At 41.7% G+C, this 21532-nt stretch overlaps 1 protein-coding gene and 1 long non-coding RNA gene across 5 annotated transcripts in view; one reads left to right on the forward strand and one right to left on the reverse strand.

The window, feature by feature from the left end:
- KDELR2 (KDEL endoplasmic reticulum protein retention receptor 2) lies at positions 1–19230 on the forward strand. Of its 2 annotated transcripts, XM_012758873.2 has the most exons (5): positions 3–245; positions 10574–10674; positions 13653–13811; positions 15324–15576; positions 17160–17369. In XM_012758873.2, the coding sequence occupies exons 1-5, from the start codon at positions 155–157 to the stop codon at positions 17192–17194; spliced, it is 639 nt and encodes a 212-aa protein (XP_012614327.1). In that variant the 5' UTR covers positions 3–154; the 3' UTR covers positions 17195–17369. The 2 variants fall into 2 exon arrangements, with proteins under 2 accessions (XP_012614328.1, XP_012614327.1); XM_012758874.2 differs by lacking the exon at positions 15324–15576 and having other exon boundaries at positions 1–245; positions 17160–19230.
- The window catches only part of LOC105868261 (uncharacterized), an 11301-nt gene continuing 7714 nt past the window's right edge, over positions 17946–21532 (reverse strand). For all 3 annotated transcript variants that reach the window (XR_012913511.1, XR_012913513.1, XR_012913512.1), the window contains 2 exons: positions 20240–20475; positions 17946–19021 (listed from right to left, as the gene is read on the reverse strand). This is a non-coding gene — a long non-coding RNA (uncharacterized LOC105868261). The remainder of the gene's footprint in view (positions 19022–20239; positions 20476–21532) is intronic.

The following is a 21532-nucleotide window of genomic DNA, read 5'->3' on the forward strand; positions in this document are numbered from 1 at the left end:
CCCAGACTGCCCCGCGCGCCCGCCGGCAGTTCGGCCACGTCCCTGGCCACGTCGCGCCTGCTCTCGCCATCTTCGCCGCTTCCTCTCAGGGGCTGCAGCCGCCGCTTGAGCCGCCGAGCCCCGGGGCCGCCGCGCTGCGCCGACCGCCGCCGCCATGAACATCTTCCGGCTGACCGGGGACCTGTCCCACTTGGCGGCCATTGTCATTCTGCTGCTGAAGATCTGGAAGACGCGCTCATGTGCCGGTGAGCGGCCGGGGAGGCCCACAGAGGTTCGGGCGGGGGCTGGGTCGCCTGGAGGAGCCGCCGACCTCGGCCGCCCCACAGCCCAGCGGGCCTGCGCCGGCCAGACACACCCCCTCGGCTGGCCAGGGGCGGGCGCCAGAACCCAAGGAGTAGCCTGTGGGCTCTCGGGGTGAGTGCCGAGGCCGGGCCAGGGTGTCGCATCGCCGGGCCCCGCTCCGCACTTGGTCCGCTCGTGAACTTGAGCTGTCGGGGCGGGGAGGCGCTAACCGGACGGCGCGGGGCCCTGTTCTGTCTGAAAAGTTTGGGGTGGGGGGGTCCGTCAGCCCTGTCCCCACCCCGGGCTTTGATTAGGCACTTCTCCGGGCGCTCGGGCGGGGTCTTGAGTGGAGGGTCCGGGGTGCTGGGAGCCCGCGAATCAATGGGACGGGCGGGAGGAGGATGGGCAGGACCAGGGCCGGCTCGGCCTGACGTGGCAGCCAAGCCAGCTCGGGAGGTGGGGCGCGCGGGGGAAGAGGTCACTTACTCCCCACTCTGCCACTTAAAGGACTGGGCTCTAGGTTAGGGGGTCGGATCAGGCCTGTCTTTAGAATTGTGTGGGCTTCACCCAAGCCCTCGCTCAGGTCCAGGATCACACCTGCCACGGGAGGAGCTGTGGGGAGATCTTAAGTGAATTTCTTTGCATAATTAATGTTGCTTTGAGAAACGAACTGGTTTGTCAAACTCTGAGTGCCTCCATCTAATAACGGGTTCTCTTAAAACTGCGGCGCTGGTACTGAGGAGGTCTCATGCAATTCCTTGCTCCACGTCACCAGTGAGTTGGCTGCTTTCCTCCTCAGAAGTACATATTTCGTGCAAGCATTGCTGGGAGGCAGTGAAATGAATCTTCCCAGATAATAGCCGTGGAATTTCACATCTAATTAATCCTAAGTGTATAAGAATTGCAGATTTTAAAATAATTTCTTTAAAAATTGTTTAAACTTATTTTTCATGGATACGGTCTCAGCAAAATAACTATTGTTGAACTCAAGAACTTAGTTTTTTACAAAGGCAGTAAAAGATGGAGTCCTAAAGGACCTGGGTGAAAGAGACTCTATTTACCAGATTTATTTCTAAAAATTTCCACATCTAAAGTAACACTACATCATTGATTCTGCTGTCTGCAGGCCTCACCTATCTCCCTGAAACATAGCTGAATCCAGGAAGTAAGCAAAAACAAAAAAGACCTTTGAACCATCACAACGAATGTTACAAAGTCCATGTAACAGTGTGTCCGACTTGGAGGTGATCTCTCAATTACCTGAGAGGCTCAATTGTGTGGTTTCCAACGACAGCAAATTAATTGCATTAATTATGATAGCTGATGTTGAAGCACTTGCTGTGTGCTAAGTGGTTAGCTAAGAGCTTTCTATGGCTTATCCCAGGTAATCATTAAAATGACCTTAGGAAGTAGGTGCTATTGTCCCCATTCTGTGGAGGAGGGAGGTGAGTAAATTAGTGATAGAGCCAGATTGAAACATAGGTGAGTAAATTAGTGATAGAGCCAGATTAGGGATAGAGCCAGACTGAATAACTATCTGTCTACTTTAGCCTAATTTTCGGTTAAACATATGATGCCAGACCAGTGGTTTAGGTGCTTTTTTGTTGCACTCAGATGATTTTTTTTTTGAGACAGAGTCTAGGTCTGTCACCTAGGCTAGAGTGCAGTAGCATCATCATAGCACAGTGCAACCTTAAACTCCTTTGCTCAAGCAATTCTTCTGCCTCAGCCTCCTGAGTAGCTGGGACTGCAGGTGCATGCCATCATGCCTGGCTAATTTTTCTGTTTTTTGTAGAGATGGGGTCTTGCTTTTGCTCAAGCTGATCTCAGACTCCTGACCTCAAGCAATCCTCCTGCCCCAGCCTCTCAAAGTGCCAGGATTACAGACATGAGCCCCTGCAGCTGGCCCAGATCATGTTATTTTTAATCTTTAGTTTTGCTCCAAAATCTTTGTGTGAGTCTCTTCATCGTCTTCCATATGTTTCTCAGATTCCCCTCCACTGGCAAGTCATTAAGTGTTGAAGTGTACTGTCTCTTAAACTTGATATTCAAACTGAGATGTTGGGAAGAATTTAGTGCAACTCTAGAAATAGAATTCTTAAGGGAACCTTGAGTAACAAGGAGAAAGGGAGAGGGTGTGCTATTTTGTTTGCTTTTTAATAGTCACTATTTTCGTTTGAGAGATTTAGGAGCATCAGGAAAATATAAAATACTTTAGCTAAAATGCTAAGAAAGGAAAATAAATAGGTGAGTCAAGTTCATGTGTGTTTGCCAAGTTTTCCTTGGGCATTGTTAAACTGTTTTCATTCTCAGACTTAGGATGATTTTTGTTCTGGTTTATGAGTTTTCCTGGCCTTTTAAAAATCACCAAGATCATTTATTCAGAATTAAATGTTAAATTTGACAACCTGCTTTGTTTTTCCATATTATAAAAGTTGTTTAGGCCGGGCGCGGTGGCTCACGCCTGTAATCCTAGCTCTCTGGGAGGCCGAGGTAGGCGGATTGCTCAAGGTCAGGAGTTCAAAACCACCCTGAGCAAGAGCGAGACCCTGTCTCTACTATAAATAGAAAGAAATTAATTGGCCAACTGATATGTATATAAAAAAAATTAGCCGGGCATGGTGGCGCATGCCTGTAGTCCCAGCTACTTGGGAGGCTGAGGCAGAAGGATCACTGGAGCCCAGGAGTGTGAGGTTGCTGTGAGCTAGGCTGACGCCACGGCACTCACTCTAGCCTGGACAACAAAGCGAGACTCTGTCTCAAAAAAAAAAAAAAAAAGTTGTTTAGAGACTTTTGAAAGAGTAAGAATTTGATATGAGTTTCTCAAGTAACAGGAATAGGAGACATGTATATCCAGGTTGTGTTTCTCATTTTGAAAATACTAGTATTGAGGTTTGTTTTTAGATTTTGGCACCTGTTTTGAATGTGCCTGCAGCCTCAGAACCATGGTGCTTTTTCCCTTAAGGATCAAGGATGAGGCAGGCTAAGGAAGAAGCTGGAGATTCTGTTTTCCTGGCAGTCTCATTCCAGAACAGCTGCTTTTAAGGACCTATTTTAAACTGGGGGCAGTGAGTTGATATTGTTTGAATCTGTATTCTCTTCTGGCTTTATCTGCTACAGAGGGGTACCAAAATGAAGTGTGAGCTTCTCATATTCCTGAATTATCATTGCAGCTTAATCCACGGTATGTTCAATTTGTCGATTTATTTTTGTCCCAAACACTGACCTGGATAACCTTGGGAGAATAATCTGTGGTTTTTAGATAAAGGGCTTCCTATGTAAATTTTCCTGTAGGCTGATAAAGTGCTGTATCTACTGTGTTTAAATTACTAGTGGAATCCTTCTGAGATCTCTTACCCCCGGACCTTCCTCTTTTAGTCTCTTTCCTCCCGTCCTTCCATTGTTGCTTAGATTATTGTTAGCTGTTGTTATATAGGTCGTAAACTTTTCATCCTACCAAACACCATGCAGGGGCATTTGGTTTCCCTACATTTCACATAATTGGACAGTTTGTATTTTCAAAGTAAATGGGAAACACCTCATCTTTTATTGTCAACATTGAGTACTTCAAGAAGCTTTTGCTTCACATTCTCAGCTCCCTCTTTATTGCAGCTGTTACCTCTGTTCTTTGAGATCCAGTCTCTTGAGCAGTCATTACTCTCAAACATTTTTTGACCAACCCACTATGTGCAAGGCACTGGCATACAGTTCAGAGCAGCAGCTTGCAGATATTAAAGTTTCTGCTCTCAAGAAAGCACCAATTGAGTGGAAACGATATGAAAATGTAAGAAAAGATAAAAATGTAGGGTGTCAAACTGTCTAGATAGTAAATCTTATGGGTATAAAGTGGCAAGAAGGATCCTCTGGCTTTCCAACAAGGCGTGAATAAGACCTCTGTGAAGAAAAGTATAAAACTTTGCTGACAAAGAAGATAACCTGCATGTATTTTCATACCATGGTCCTGGATGGGACCATGGTATGACTGATGACAGGAAGCAAGATGATGCATCTCTCCAAATGAATTTATTAATTCAAAATGTCTTCAAAGTTAAATACCATAAACTGAGAGAAGTAATCTGTAATTTATCTAAGTAGCAAAGGGTTAATATCCATAATAAAGTACTGCTGCAAGTAAAAAACCTGATAGGAAAATGGGCAAAGTTGGCAGTTCACAGAAGACTAACAAAGGACCAATTAAGCATGAAAGAATGCTCAGCCTCACTAGGAGTTAGGAACATGAATATTGAAACAGCAGTGCTTGCTGTTGTTTGCCCACTGGAAAAAGTAAAAGAGGTTTACAACCTCTGATATAGGCAAAAGTGTGAAGAAAACACATTCTTATCTGGTGTTAGTGGATATGTAAATTGGCACAGCCTTTCTAGGAGAAATCTGATAATATTTATTAAAGTTTAAAATGTTTGTCTTTTTTTTTCAGTTTACATGTTTTATTTGAATTATTTTGGGTTATGGATTTTTTTTAATTTTCTTAAATTTTTTAATTGATACATTATAATTTATGGGGTACTATTTGGTGTTTTAATACATGTATATGTTGTATAATCAAATCAGGGTAGTTAGGATATCCATCATTTTGTGTTTTCTTTATTTCTTTGTGATAAGATCATTCAAAAACTTCTCACCAATACTGTACTGTTAACTGTTGGCACTCTACTGTGCAATAGAACACCAGAACTTATTCCTCCTATCTAATTGTAACTTTGTACCTATTGACCAGCCTCTCCCCATCCATGTTCATGTCTTTTATCCCAACAATTTTGGGGAATCTGTACTACAGAACTTGACACCTGGGTGAACAGATTATATATACATGTATAAAATGTTTGTTGTGTCTAAATAAGTACAAACACTGCCTATAGAGATGTTTGTGCAATATTATAAATATAATTTAAAATTTTATAATTAAAAATTATGAATAACTCAAATCTCCATTAATGGAGTAGTTGCACAAATTTTGGTATGTCCACTCCGGAACACTGTGCACCTGTTAAAAAGAATGAGCTAGAGCTATAAATACTAACAGCTGGGTAAGGTGAATCTGAGATTTTAAATTCAAAAAACAAGTTATAAAGCAGAAGATTGACTGCATTTTAAGGAGTAAACACATATGTGGATACACACACAAACACACATATGGGAAAGAGACTTTTAAAAAGCCTGGAAAGTTACACTTAAGTAGAGGTAGGAGGGGTGTTGAAAGGTCCTTTCACTTTTTATTCCATATGTTTAAGCCCCGTTGGAATTTTTAATAAAATAATCAACATGGATTTCTTTGAAAACAAGGTGAAGAAAAGGCAAAACAGTATATATAGTAGGGGCTGTCATTTATTAAGCATTTACAGTGGCAGGTATAGTATAAGGCACTTTAACTTTTTCTCTTTCCAACAATCCCACAAAGTTAATATCATTTGTCTCCATTTGACAGATGTAAAAAATGAGGTTTGGGGCTGGTGCAGTGGTTCACTCCTGTAATCCTAACACTTTGGAAGGCCGAGGTTGGAGGATGGCTTGAGACCAGCCTGAGCAAGAGTGAGACCCCGTCTCTACTAAAAATAGAAAAAATTAGCTGGGCGTGGTGGCAGCGCCTGTAGTCCCAGCTACTCAGGAGGCTGAGGCAGGAGGATCACTTGAGCCCAGGAATTTGAGGTTGCCGTGAGGTAGGTTGACGCCACAGCACTCTAGACTGGGCAACAGAGCAAGACTCTGTCATAAAAAAGAAAAAAAAAGAAAGAAAGAGGTTTGGGAGGCCAAGTATAATATATTATGGGCCCAGGCTTACCCTGTGCATCAAAGGATAAGTTTGAACTTAGACCCTCTGACTCCAAAGCCTCTTTTTTCCAAACTCACATTCTGTGATAAGTGAAAAGAGCCTTGTTATGAAAACAGTTCTTAACTATTGGGCTGCTGATTTCTGGGAAAGCTAATGGATTTTAGAATATCCAGATCCTTTGGGACCATGGGTAGGAGGAGCACAGATGCTCAGTGTTGCTGGATATGTTTTCCTGGTGGTCTGACTTATATTGCTTGGTTGCGTTCCCTGTTGTTACCAGGACAAGAATAATTGATGGAAGCTTTTCTGTTTGGTTGAGGGATGTGTTCTATAAACCAATAGGAATATAAGAAATGCAACTTCTAACCTGCAGTATAATTTAAAGCAACATGCACTGAAGTGTAGAGTTGTGGGTTTTTATTAAATTTAACTTTGGCTGGGCACGGCTCACGCCTGTAATCCTTAGGAGGCCAAAGCATAAAGATGGCATGAGCCCAGGAATTTGAGGTCAGCCTAGACAACATAGGGAGACTCTATCTCTAAAAAAAAAAAAACAAACAAAAAAAAAAACAGAAAAATTAGCTGGGTGTGGTGATGTGCACCTGTAGTCCTAGCTACTTGGGAGGCTAGGGCAAGAGGTCCTCCAGGAGTTGGAGGCTACAGTGAGCAATGATCATACCACCGCTCTCTGGCCTAAGCGGCAGAGCAAGCCCTTGTCTCTGAAGTAAGAATAATAATAATTATAATAAATTTAACTTGGTTCAGTGGGATAAGACACGAATGATGTTATGTTTAATGATTGATTGCCATTTGACAAGTTATACTCCTTAATGTGGATGTTTGGTGCATTTGGTAATGAGATGTCAGTTTCAGAAACATTTCCGGGAGTATTCTGTGAGAGCTTATTACCTGATAGTATCTGCATGCTTTGATCTCAAATCAGAAACTGACTATGAGAGCTGCTCTGACTTAGTAGCAGGTATTCCACTCTCTCCCCTGTAGAAATTTCCTGTTCTACCCCCTTCTGTCTTCAGCTGGGATCCCCAACTTCCTGTGAAGACAGGACAGTTTTCCTGTTTTAAAGGAAAAAGCTACACCTTGCTAATCAAGATCCCAGGCCAAGGAGAACAGTGTAGAACTGTGTAAGCATCCTCAGATTTCCAGCTTGGCAGTTCCTGCATGGATTCTATACTATGGGACAAGCTTCAGACTACATGCTGCCTGTCCTCTCTCCTCTGCCCAACACTCACTCAGGGGGCTCTCCCACCCTATAGCTGGTAGTAAATTAGGGCAGAGCCCAGAACACATTGCCTATTTACAGGCTTAGAGACACAGTAAGACTTGGAAATTCTTCTGAAGTGTTATCCCGGAATACCACAAAATGAGAATTTGCCCATGATAAAGATAAAATGAATTCTGTTTTCTTTTGTCCATTTGTTCATTCATTCAGCAGATATTTTCTGAGCCCTGCTGTGTGTCAGGTCCAGTGCCCAGCACAGGGAATACAAGATGGAATAAGGCATGACCCCAGCCTTTAGAGGTCTCGGTATCGAGTAGGGGATTTGGGGAAAGGGGAGGCAGAAACCAGATCATCCCAGTGTATTTTTATAAGTCCTGTAATTGGAGCTAGGGCAGCAGCTGGCATGAAATAGTCCCCATAATGTGCTTGTTGAATGAATCAGCAGCACTGAGGGAAGGTGTCTTCAGAGAGGACCTCCCAGAGGAGGTGGTACGTGAGTCGGGTCTCAAAGGAGGCTGGTAAAACAATATGATGGTCCCTGCCTGGTTTTTAGTATATGAATGCTGAAAATGAGGATGAAATTTCAAATCTGCTTGTCAGAGTTCCATTAGAATCAACTATTTATGAGAAAATTTGCCTATCTGTATCCTGTTTTTATTTATAATGTGGGAAAGAACCACGTAGGAGATAAACTGCAAATTTTTCTCTCAAGCCTTCAATAGATATCAGTTGTCATCTGCCTGCTTCCTATTCTTTCTTCCTCCATTTGTATTCTCTTTCCAATTTCTCTATGTTAGCATCAGCCTCATTGTTTCTGCTTTGGATCATTAATCTCTGATAGAAAAAAAAAAAAGTTCTCCATTATTGGAGAAAAAATATGCAGCAGATTTACTGTCTGTATCTCCTCCTTTGGCCCTTAAAATTGGTTTCTATTGATGGATTTGGAAGGATAGAGTCAACTGTTTTTTCAGTTTCTATTTAGGTGTTCTTGTGAACAGTCTGAGACTGCAGTTATTCACACTGAGAAAGTAACTTTCTTGCTGGGCATGGAAGCTCATGCCTGTAATTCCAGTGACTCTGGAGGCTGAGGCAGGAGGATCGCTGGAGGCCAGGAGTTCAAGACCAGTCTGGACAACGTAGTGAGACCTTATCTCTAAAAAGTAAATTAGCTGGGCATGGTGGCACATGCCTATAGTTCCAGCTAGTCCCACCTACTCGGGAGGTTAAGGTAAAAGGATGCCCCTAGCCTAGGGGTTCCAGGCTGCAATGAGCTATGATGACGCCACTGTACTACTCCAGCCTGGGTGACAAATATAGACTCTTGTTTCTTAAAAAAAATTTTTTAAAAAGTAACGTTCTTACATCCAGGCTTTTAGTTTCAGCAACTGCAAAATATTGAAAAACAGTGAGATTTTCACATTCTGAGGAGTGTTGTGAAGGATTTGAGTGCAGTGACATTTCTGTTAAATACATGCTTACTAAAATGTGCAGTGGTCTGATGTTTGCATTGTAGATGAGAGTGGGTGGTTTCTGACATTTAGTCAACCTTTAGTTTCCTTAATGAGTTCACTGGTTTTCCAGTATCTGAAACCTATAGTTCTTGTCCTTTGTCACATAAATATTTGGCCAAATATAGATGTCAGAAAAGCCATGTGAGGCCGGGCACGGTGGCTCACGCCTGTAATCCTAGCTCTCTGGGAGCCCGAGGCGGGCGGATCGCTGGAGGTCAGGAGTTCGAAACCAGCCTGAGCAAGAGCGAGACCCTGTCTCTACTATAAATAGAAAGAAATTAATTGGCCAACTAATACATATAGAAAAAATAAGCCAGGCATGGTGGCACATGCCTGTAGTCCCAGCTACTTGGGAGGCTGAGGCAGCAGGATTGCTTGAGCCCAGGAGTTTGAGGTTGCTGTGAGCTAGGCAGATGCCACGACACTCACTCTAGCCTGGGCGACAAAGCAAGACTCTGTCTCAAAAAAAAAAAAAAAAAGAAAAGCCATGTGCATAGCCATGCTATGAACTGCTAGTCTTTCCAGCTGGTTCTGGCTATGCCATAGTGCTCTGGAGGTGGGTTGATTGGTTGGAAGTGGAAACAGCTTCAAGGCATTAAAAAAGATTGGTTGTAGTTGCAGGCTCCTACCTTCATATTGCCATAGCATCCAGGAACATTTTTATGCTAACAGGTTGGTTGTGTGATGACTCTAAGAGATGGAATTTTTTTTTTTTTTTGAGACAGAGTCTTGCTTTGTTGCCCAGGCTAGAGTGAGTGCCATGGCATCAGCCTAGCTCACAGCAACCTCAAACTCCTGGGCTCAAGCAATCCTCCTGCCTCAGCCTCCCAAGTAGCTGGGACTACAGGCCTGTGCCACCATGCCTGGCTAATTTTTTTTTCTATATATATTAGTTGGCCAATTAATTTCTATTTATAGTAGAGACGAGATCTCGCTCTTGCTCACTCTGGTTTCGAACTCCTGACCTTGAGTAATCCACCCGCCTCGGCCTCCCAGAGTGCTAGGATTACAGGCGTGAGCCACCATCCTCGGCCTAAGAGATGGAATTTTAAAAAATTTTAACATTCAAGTAAATGCTGCCCTCAGCAAAGAAGTCACCTTGGGAGGTCATGCCATTATTCCAGTGGGAGTTACTGCTCAAACTCTTACCTGAGTTAGTGTTCCTCACATGATTCCTCATCCCCTTAATCAGACTCCTTTCTCAAAAGATTTGTCATTATGGAGATATTGTTTTAAAATGGAAGAAAGATCCGGAGGTAACAGATAAGTTACAACACTAAACAACAGCAGAATTATTGAAAGAAATTTATTTCAACCTATGGTGATATATTTGAGAAATATAATGTTCATTTTAATGGTGTATATCCTCACATATTGGAGGTGGCATAACTAAGTTACTTTGCTATAGTCACCCATTCACCCATCATAGTAAGACAGAAAAGCCTCCCCAAAATAGCATGTTCAAGAATGTTAAGGGGAAAAAACCCTAAAACCGTTCTTATTTTTATTCTATGTCATCCCCAGACCTGGGCCTTTGACCCCAAGAACCCCACTTCCCCTAGCTGTACTTCCTGCACAGTGTGATTCACATCACCGTCTAAGCTCCACCTCCTTCTCCCCCTGCCCCCCAATCCTTGGAAAAATTTTCTTCCATAAAACCTGTCCCTGGTGCCAAAAAGGTTAGGGACCGCTGATCTACAGGATCATGAAACTTTTCAGGGCTTTTCTAATACTTTCCTTTTGTTTGGTTAGGTATTTCCGGGAAAAGCCAGCTTCTGTTTGCACTGGTCTTCACTACGCGTTACCTGGATCTTTTTACTTCATTTATTTCGTTATATAATACATCAATGAAGGTATGGTATGGCATCCAATAGAATGTGTTTTATCTATAATGCACAGACCTGTGGAAATTGTTAATTTACGTCAGCTTAGACCACTTTGTATGTATAACTGGGAATAAATAACTATCATTGTGCATATTCTTTCTGTTTTAAAACATTTTCTATGTAAAGTACTTCGAAGTTAGAGATTTTTTAAGTTCCTCAATACGATAAATCTTTTAAAGCTCTTGATAACCCTATAAGAGAGAGGGATAACTATTATATTTTCAAGCAGTGGAAAATTACAGACTCCCCAGAGAAATCCAGCAAGTTGGTACATAACAAGGAATTAAAGCCAGGACTCCTAGTTGCAGGGTCTCATTTTGCTGCTGCACGAGGAACTGTGTGTAGACTTCTACTTATTCTTTTCCACTTAGTCAATTTTTCTTAAATTTCTGCTGTGTGCCATCTTTATTACATTTGCCATGCTTAAATAATATCTGTACCATAATTTACTTAATAATATATTTTTTTGTCTTTCTTGTATTTTTCCTAATTCACATTAAAACAAATATATAACTTTTTTTTTTTTTTTAGAGACAGTCTCACTGTGTTGCCCGGGCTAGAGTGCTGTGGCATCAGCCTAGCTCACAGCACCCTCAAACTCCTGGGCTCAAGCAATTCTCCTGCCTCAGCCTCCCAAGTAGCTGGGACTACAGGCATGCACCCCCATGCCTGGCTCATTTTTTCTATATATTTTTAGTTAGCCAATTAATTTCTTCTTCTTTTTTTTTTTTTTTAGTAGAGATGGGGTCTCGCTCTTGCTCAAGCTGGTTTCAAACTCCTGACCTTGAGCGATCCTTCTGTCTGGACCTCCCAGAGTGCTAGGATTACAGGTATGAGCCATCTCGCCCGGCCCAAATGTATAACTATTAAAATACAAAATGTTGGGCCAGGTGCAGTGGCCTGTAATCCCAGCACTTTGGGAGGCTGAGGCAGGAGGATCACTTGAAACTAGGAGTTCAAGACCAGCCTGGGCAGCATAGTGAAACCCTGACTCTACTAAAAAAAGAAAAAAAAATTAAAAATTAGCCGGGCATGATGGCACACCTAGCTGTTTGGGAGGCTGAGTTAGGAGGATTGCTTGAGCCCAGGAGTTCCAGGTTAGAGTGAGCTGTGATTACTCCACTGCATTCCAGCCTGGGCAACAGAGCAACACCCTGCTCCACACTTGGGGAAGTACTAGACTAAGTGAGCCTCAGTTCCTTCCCACAGTCATTGAATTCATGCATATGAATACCTACAGAGTCAGGCACTGAGGATATGGCAGAGAACAAGCAGAAGTCTTATAGTCTGATGGGGGATAACAGACAGAGCATCACAGTACTAAATAAATGGCTGCATAAATAAATGGGTACTGTAAAGGAAAAGTGTAGGGGCTCTCAGAATAGGTAATAGAAGTCGGATTTATTAGAAACTAAGAAAATACAGTTTCTTATAAAGTTAAACTTATGCTTAATATATGATCTAGCAGTCCCACACCTAGGTTTGTACACAAGGGAAATGAAAACTTATGTTCACACAAAAGCTTGTATACAAATATTGATAGCAGCTTTATCTATCATCCCCCTAAACTGGAAACAACCTACTTGTCCTTTAACTGGTGAGTGAATAGACAAACTGTGGTACACTCATACAATGGGCAGCCTCTCAGCAATAAAAAGGAAATCTCACTTAATATCATGAGTGAGATTTAAAACAGTAAATCTCACTTAATATCATGAATAGGTTCTTGGAAGTGCAACTCTAATTGAAAGAAAGTATAATGAAACCAATTTTACCATAGGCTAATTGATATAAACAAGTTCCTATGGTATATTTCTGGTCACAAAAACATCACCAAACTTCTAAATAAAGACCAAAAAACTTCTAATATTAAACTTAAAATAAGTGTGAGCTATACATACTTCTAAGAAAGATTAATAAAAACAAGATGATTACCCAGTTTTTGGTGAATCAGTGAGAGATGGTGGTTGTAGTGGTGGTGGGTTAAACCAAGGAATACATGTTTGCAGTGTGAAAATTGTAAGGAGCATCTCTTACCACAGGTCAAAAGCAGACTATCAAATATGACAGGATTGCTGAGTCCTTTTGTGCTGCATTGTTTATTGTTACACATTTGTATGATTATCAACGATTTTTACAGATTTTCTTTTTACAATAATTTGTATTCATTCATTTTCCAACTTTCCACTGCCATCCAGTTCAGGGTCATGAGTGGCTGGAGCCTATCTCAGCAGCTTAGGGTGTGAGGCAGGAACCAACCCTGGACAGGATGCCATTCCATCACAGGGCGCATTCATACACACCACCACACTCACTCATGCTGGGACAGGACATTGTATGCTGGGACAGGACATGCCAATTCACCTAATGTACACAACTTTGGGAAAGTTGAGTACCTGGAAACCGGAGTACCTGGAGAAAACCTACAGAGATACGAGGAGAACCTGCATATTCTACACAGATAGGGACCCCAGCCAGAATTCAGGTTTTTTTTAAACAATGTTATTCAAGGACCTGCTGTACCTGCCACAAATTTTATTGACTCTCAAATGCATTATGCTAACTGAAAGATGCCAGACTCAAAAGTCATACTGTATGACTCCATTTATGTGGCATTCTAGAAAAGACAGTACTATGGACAGAGAACTTATGAGTTCTGAGATTAAGTCTGAGGGAGGCTCGACTACAAAGGAGCAGCATAGTGGAATTTTGGGGGTGATGGAACTGTTCTGTGTCCGAATTGTGGGTCTGTGGTGGTGGTGGTGGTGGTGGTGGTGGTTATATAAGTCATAGAACTATATACCCCCCAAAAGTTAATTTTACTATGTTTAAAGCCAAGGGAAAATAAATTTTGCCTTTTTAAATATATGGGAAATATAAAAAGATGAGGAAGTTGGAACCATTCAAAGGTATTGACAACCTGGTATATTTTCTTTTGTTTTTAGCTTATCTACATTGCCTGCTCCTATGCCACAGTATACCTGATCTACATGAAATTTAAGGCTACCTATGATGGAAATCACGATACCTTCCGAGTGGAGTTTCTGGTGGTCCCTGTGGGAGGCCTCTCGTTCCTAGTCAATCATGATTTTTCTCCACTTGAGGTTAGTCCAGAGGTTATTAAAGTGGTCATGTCTGGTTCCTTAGGTAAATAGACCTGTTTGCAGATAATGTGGGTTTTTGTGGATTTTTTGGGGTTTTGTTTTCTAATTTCCCAAACTTCTTGTTTTTTTTTGAGACAGTCTCACTTTGTTGCCCAGGCTAGAGTGAGTGCCATGGCATCAGCCTAGCTCACAGCAACCTCAAACTCCTGGGCTCAAGCAGTCCTTCTGCCTCTGCCTCCCGAGTAGCTGGGACTACAGGCATGTGCCACCATGCCCGGCTAATGTTTTATATGTATTTTTTAGTTGGCCAAATAATTTCTTTCTGTTTTTAGTAGAGACAGGGTCTCGCTCTTGCTCAGGCTGGTTTCGAACTCCTGACCTTGAGCGATCCTCCTGCCTCGGCCTCCCAGAGTGCTAGGATTACAGGTGTGAGCCACTGCTCCCGGCCCCCCCAAACTTCTTTTTATACCAATATTCACTATTTGGCATAAAAAAATCATGGATAAAAATTAAGCACCTAAGTATTTGGGTGTCTGCAGGCAGCTTACTGCCTAACTCCTTTAGAATATAAATTTGAAAACGTATTTCATTAGCTTGACTTCTGCGGTACCAGACGAAGAGCCCTGCCTGTCCCAGTGTTTGAAGAACACGGTCTTTTCCCTACTCTGGGACACATTTTGTTTCCTCTTCATGTACAGAAGTTGCACATTGATACTGTGTCTATGACTCTCCTAAGCACCACAGCTATACTCCTCATCTTTATGAAGGGTAGTTTATGGTGCTTCTGTGCAGTGCACTGGTCTGCTCTGCTCCTAAGAGCTGCTGCTTAGTATCCTGGAGTTTTATCAGGTTACGGTGCTGCTCTTGGTGTTTGACAGGTGCTGGGAGAGCCTGGACTTTTAAAACACTCAAGGACTACTTGCAAGTCCTTCTGTCATCAGCATGAATAAAGTAACATGATGAGCAGAGAGTCTGCATAGTTATAACTTCAATTTTTTTACCCCTTTGATTCAACCACACCAAAAAGTTTAACGAATAAGAAAAATGGTGAAAATATTTAGGTAGTCTGGTAAGATCAGTTGATGAGGGAACACAGCAGTGAGGAAGTGGAAGGAATCTAGTTATCAATATTGTCAACCTTGCTGGAAAGCAGGGTTGATTTGGGACCCCAGATCTGGATTAGAGCAAGCTTAGTTTATTCAGGAGGGACATCTATATGTAGATTCACAGAAAATTGTACAGGGAAGAACAAGGCATTGGACCGACAAGGTAATGAACATTCAAAGAGGTAAATGACGAGGTTACCCAGCTTGTTATTGGCAGTGCCCTGCCTCTTAAATGTTCCTAAGTTTCTGTGATTTATACAGATATCAAATTGCTCTGTTTTGGGCTGAGATGCCCATACCCTCAGAATCCCCACTTTTCTTAAGCTGCTTTACAGTAAGTTAGGAATGTTCCCTGTAACATTGGTGGGTATTGGATCCTGACTGAAGTTTGCTGTTTCTCTTCCAGATTTTATGGACCTTCTCCATCTACCTTGAATCAGTGGCTATCCTCCCACAGCTCTTTATGATTAGCAAGACTGGGGAGGCTGAGACCATCACCACCCACTACCTGTTCTTCCTGGGCCTCTATCGAGCTTTGTATCTTGTCAACTGGATCTGGCGCTTCTACTTTGAGGGCTTCTTTGACCTCATTGCTGTGGTGGCCGGCGTAGTCCAGACCATTCTATACTGTGACTTCTTCTACTTGTACATTACAAAAGGTATGTCGGGTGCTACCTGCATTGTTCCTACAATCATGTAGGAGCTTGCTTGCCCAGCTCCCTTGCCCAACACTCTCCTAATCTGGCACTCTCACAAAGCAGAGCTGGCTTCAGAAAACATTTTAATGATTGCCAAATAAAATTCCGGATCAGGGTATCACCTGAAATCCTACCACTCAGCTAATCTCTAATTAATGTTTCAGTAAACATAATGCCAGACATCTCACTATGTATATACATAGATGCATGATTTAAACTACATGCTCTTCCCTGTTTTTTATCCCACTCACATTTTTTCATGTCAATAAATAGAAATCTGGCCAGGTGTGGTGGCTTATGCCTGTAATCCCATCACTTTGGGAGGCTGACGTGGGAGGATCACTTGAGGCCAAGAGTTCAAGACCAGCCTGGACAATATAGCGAGACCCTATCTCTACAAAAAAATTAAAAAATTTTTCCTGGCCTACAAAGGACAAGAAAAATAATAATAAAAAAAAAAATTAGCCAGGTGTGGTGGCATGCACCTACAGTCCCAGCTTTTTGGGAGGCTGAGTCAGGAGGATTACTTGAGCCCAGGAATTAGAGGTTATAATGAGCTATGATTATGCCCCTGCACTCCAGCCTGGGTGACAGAGCAAGACCCTGTATCTAAAATAAACAAACAAATAAAGTTTTCAATAGCCATAAAGTATCTCATTGTGAATATGTACCATAAGTCACTTGCGTTGTTTATTTTTACATTCATACGAATGTAGAACATGTGCTCTTTATAAAAATCCGATGAAAGCTATGGTTCTTGCTCAGGAAAATGCATACTGATACATATGCACACAAATTTATGCATATACTTTTAGGGGATTTAGGAGCCCTTAAAACCCAACCATAGATCCCAAGCTAAGAATTCCTGATGTACAGTAAAATTCCTGATAGTGGAATTCTGAGGTAAAAGAGCATATATATCTTACCTGATATTTTTTTTTTTTTTTTTTTTTTTTTTTTTTTTGAGACAGAGTCTTGCTTTGTTGCCTAGGCTAGAGTGAGTGCCATGGCGTCAGCCTAGCTCACAGCAACCTCAAACTCCTGGGTTCAAGCAATCCTTCTGCCTCAACCTTTCGAGTAGCTGGCACTACAGGCATGCGCCACCATGCCTGGCTAATTTTTTCTATATTTTTAGTTGGCCAATTACTTTCTATTTTTAGTAGAGACAGGGTCTCACTCTTGCTCAGGCTGGTTTCGAACTCCTGACCTTGAGCGATCCTTCTGCCTTAGCCTCCCAGAGTGCTAGGATTATAGGTGTGAGCCACCGAGCACAGCCTGATACTTTTTTAATGCCCCAAATTTCATAGGCCTCCCTATATGTTATATTTTAATATATGTTGATTAGGGTGAAAGTCATGATAACAAAAAGCTGCTATGAATTTGGTGGCAATCAAATTTATATTTTTTAAATACAATTGCTATTCCCATATACTTTACTATGTAGAATCTTGTGTATGACATACTTCTAGTAATGGGAAGAAGAAAAATGTAAGCTTGTCAATATCAGTAACCTTTTGTTTTTTCTCCTCTCTTTAAAATTATAGTACTCAAGGGAAAGAAGCTCAGTTTGCCAGCGTAAGTGCCAAAGACCATCACCAGCATCTGTCCTTCAGGGTGCTCGGACAGAATTCTTACCACAGCAAAGGCATAAGATGCTTGATATGGAAAATCAGAAACTTAACTCTTTTGTTGCAGATAGTCATCAGTGGCTCTGTAAGAACACAGAGGAAAAGAACCAGAAGGTTTCTGTTTAATGCATCTTGCCTTATCTTTTTTTATTACTATGTACAAAGATTTTTTTACACAAAGAAACTTAATGCTGTATTAATAAATTCAGTGTGTAGCTTCAATTGGAATAGTTCTAAAAGTGAAGATTTTGTGAGGAATAAGTGAAAACTTTTTTTTTATTTTAAAAAATTCTTTGACATTGTTGAGTCTTTGTGTCTGCAATGAAATTATACTCCTTGGCAGTTGGTAGATTATATATTCTTCCATGTATCAAACTTGCATTCCACTATATTTATTTTTTGCCAAAAGATGAGTTATATTTGTTTGAAATCTGAGGCAGTATGTTCAATTCGGTATATCTGTTCAAATTTACTCCTACCTGACATGGAATTCCTTCCTTGGATATCAAACACTACATTTAAGGTTGGTAAGGATGACTTGCAAGCCTATGGTTTTCATTACCAAAATTTTAAGATTCTGAATGTAGATGGAGTCTCATTTAAGAGTCACCAAAGGTGCCTGCCCTCCTTCCCTGGTGAGACTTGTCAGTTGAGACTGTCTCGAGAGTGCTGAAGAATTCAGTGGGCAGGGGTGCTAGCCACTTGCCATCTGAGTGTGGGGCAGGAGGGACATTAATGATATATTTTGGATATAGGACTCTGCTCCTCTGAGGACGTGAACATAAGTAGTTACCTATCACTTTAATTTACAGTTCCCAAAAGATTACTACAACCATGTCCATGCTCAGATTCAAATGGTTTTTCGTTTTGGGGTAGTAAAATCATTTATAATGTTTTTTAATTGGCAGCACCAATTACCATTCCTTATATTCTCTGTGTGTGTGTGTGTGTGTGTGTGTGTGTGTGTGTTTAGTGAGCTCTTGCATGACTTATCTTGTGTTACCATCCTAAACCGACATTAAACACAGAATAAACTGTCTTTTTTTATGAATTAGGCTTTTGGAACATCCTATGTTGGGATGATCTTTTATTTTTCAATTGGCAACAAAAGCTCTATAAGGCTACAAACATTTAAAGTCCACTTACTCTGTAAAGCTTTCTGTATTTTGTGAAAATATTAGAATTTTTTCCTCCTGATTTGCTATTATACTGATTTGCTACATTTTTTGATTTATGCAAAAGTCTGACTTTGTTTTTATGTGATGCACCATAAATATTAAAGTGTTGAATACTAACAGTGCTTACTACAAGAAGGATGTAGTATTTTTGCTTTCTGCATTAAAACATCTTCTGGAGGAAGGAAGCAGGATGGATTTTATTTTTATACAGTGTATGTCTTAACATCTTTCTAACTTGGCAGCGTAATTGCGTAGTTTAACCTCCCATCTTATCTCTCTCATTTTACTTTCCCCCCTTGCCTCATGTTTATGCTTTTTACGTGCCAGAGTATCTTTCTTTCCAGCATCCTAGTCTTCGTTTAGTTTCTGTGGTCTGTTTTCATCCTCCTTGGAAGATTCTAAGAGTGTGGAAGGGTGGAAAGTCCAGTCGTAGTAAGTTGATTAGACAACTTGCTGCCCAGACTGGGGGTTGGGTGGGGGGGGGTCACACCTGTCTTTGTGCACATAAAGATCAAATGCAAGCTGGGACCGTTCATTGAAGAGCACCATGCACAGAACAGGATCTGGAACCTCAGCATACCGATGACATCTGTAGCCATTCTACTGAAGTAAAAATAAAATGGGCAAAGTTGTTACCACCATTCTCTGGTCAACCAGGATGACATCTTAATAACAAGGGTGCCCAAGTTGTAGTGTGGGACTAGGCCACATCCTGGCCAGTTGGAAACAGAGGCCTTGTGTGACACACCTTATGAAGCACTGTTTCATAGTTATTTTCACTACCAGAATAAAGGTTACCAGGTAATTAATATTTTTTATGGAGGTGTTTTTATTTGTGAATTTTAAAAATGTGAGCATGAAGACAAAGTTCACAAATTTGGCCAGTGGCTGATAACTAAGAAAAGCTGCTGGCTGTTTGCTGCTTACAGACACCCAGTCCAATCACATAGCATTTGATGAAAGTTTCCTTCTTCCTCACACTCTGATCAAGAGAGGAGTAGGTAGAGAAGTAGTTTTAATGGAGATTATGAATTATGAGAACCCTAAGTAAGAAAAGCACAAGCTTTGGGCTCAGACTTGTCAACAGTCTTGGCCCCCACACCTACAGCTCTGTGGCCTTTTGTTTCCTACGAGCCTCGTTCCTCCTTGCTTATGTGGAACAACTCCTGCAGCAGGATGTCTGTGAGGTTTAAATGAGCCACTGGCCAGGTGTGGTGGCTCACGCCTGTAATCCTAGCACTCTGGGAGGCCGAGGCGGGCGGATTGCTCAAGGTTGGGAGTTCGAAACCAGCTTGAGCAAGACCCCGTCTCTACTAAAAATAGAAAGAAATTAATTGACCAACTAAATATATATATATATATATACACACACACACAAAAAAAAATTAGCCGTGCATGGTGGCATATGCCTGTAGTCCCTGCTACTCGGGGGGCTGAGGCAGTAGGATCGCTTAAGCCCAGGAGATTGAGGTTGCTGTGAGCTAGGCTGACGCCAAGGCACTCACTCTAGCCTGAGCAACAAAGTGAGACTCTGTCTCAAAAAAAATAAAATAAAACTAAAAAAGTAAATAAATTAATTAAATGAGCCACTGTCCATAAGCCTCATGACCCAGAGTGGTGTACTTTCAGCGACTCCCATTTTCCCTCGTTTTTTCTGCTTAGCTTGGGAAAGCTGCCTTGAAAGCTAGCTGGCAACTAGTTCTGGCAGGAGTCCTCTGGCTCATTTGATGATATTGGTCAGTAGTACCAGAAGATTCAGAGCCCTTTTTAGGAGGAATATATAGAATTGTCACTGTATTACAATGGACTTGTGGGTACCTTCGAAAACCAGTCGTCTGAGGCTTGATGACTGGTGATTGGATCTGGGCTCCGTGTGGGTTTTTCTGTGTGCCTTCGCCCTCTAGTGACAGAATATGGGATTTCCAAGGAAGCCTAGGTCTGTCCAGTACCGCCAGCACACCCATCTGGGTTGATCTTTGTAGTGTGGAATCCTGAGAGGTGCTATAGGTGTTTCTCTTCCAATTTTGAAGCAATTCCCCCGTTTATTCCTACAACTTAAAAGCAAGTTGCAGCATACATAGCATTAATCCTTTTAAACAAGGATACATTTTTGCAATATTAAAATATAACACTCTAGCTCTCTGTTCTGGTTTCACCTTGGGCACTTAAGAAGTGAGTGTCTTTAGGGGCAAGCACCACACTACACTTGACTCCATTACCAAAACAAAATGAACAGAACGTATTTACTTATCTAATAAGGTTTCTGTGACAATCAATGGACCTGTAATAAGGAAACTGGTATGTCCTGAAACCAAAAGAGTGATTTGTTCACTTCAAGGTCTAAAGACCAAAGATCTTGGGACTTTAAAGAATGCTTAGAAAAAACAACTATGCAAATCCCCAACCACCTGGCTAATGCTGCCCTCTCCCCAACTCAACATAGACAGTAGCAGCAGACATGGGTATTAATTTTACCCAGGACATAGGGATTTACTTGACTCAAAGGAAATCAAGGGAGAAAGGTATGAATCAATCAATTAGAAAAAATGAAAGTAAAGCTCACAGTTTCACCTAAGTTAATGTGAAGATGTGATGAAATGCCAAGAAAGTCTATAAGAATACTTTTTGTAATTTGCAAATAGTGAAGTTAGCCTGAAAGAACAAGCTGAAGATATGAAGGATTTTTTTTCCCAAAAAAATTAATGATAGAGCTAATATGGCAGGATGTTATTCCTTGTTAAATCCACATGGTGGGTCCTTAGGTGTCAGGTATCTCTGTACCAGAAATATTTTTAGCATTAAAAAAGAAGGCACTGCCAGACAAGGTGGCGCACGCCTGTAGTCCCAGCTACTCGGGAAGCTGAGACGGGAGGATTATTTGAGCCCAGGAGTTCTGGGCTGTGGTGCACTATGCCAATCAGGTGTCCGCACTAAGTTGGGCATCAATATGGTGACCTCCCGGGAGCGGGGGACCACCAAGTTGCCTAAGCGAACCAGCCCAGGTCGGAAATGTTGCAAGTCAAAACTCCTGTGCTGATCTGTAGTGGGATCGTGCCTGTGAATAGCCACTGCACTCCAGCCTGGGCATCATAGTGAGACCCCATCTCTTAA

Source organism: Microcebus murinus, chromosome 19 (assembly GCF_040939455.1).
Source record: "Microcebus murinus isolate Inina chromosome 19, M.murinus_Inina_mat1.0, whole genome shotgun sequence".
NCBI classification, from domain to species: domain Eukaryota; kingdom Metazoa; phylum Chordata; class Mammalia; order Primates; family Cheirogaleidae; genus Microcebus; species Microcebus murinus.

Bases quoted from the DNA above. Each gene is read 5' to 3' on its own strand.
- KDELR2 (XM_012758873.2), top strand. From the start codon at position 155: ATGAACATCTTCCGGCTGACCGGGGACCTGTCCCACTTGGCGGCCATT. The intron at 246-10,573 runs GTGAGCGGCCGG...TTGTTTGGTTAG, and splicing joins GAAGACGCGCTCATGTGCCG to GTATTTCCGGGAAAAGCCAG. The intron at 13,812-15,323 runs GTTAGTCCAGAG...TTTCTCTTCCAG, and splicing joins ATGATTTTTCTCCACTTGAG to ATTTTATGGACCTTCTCCAT.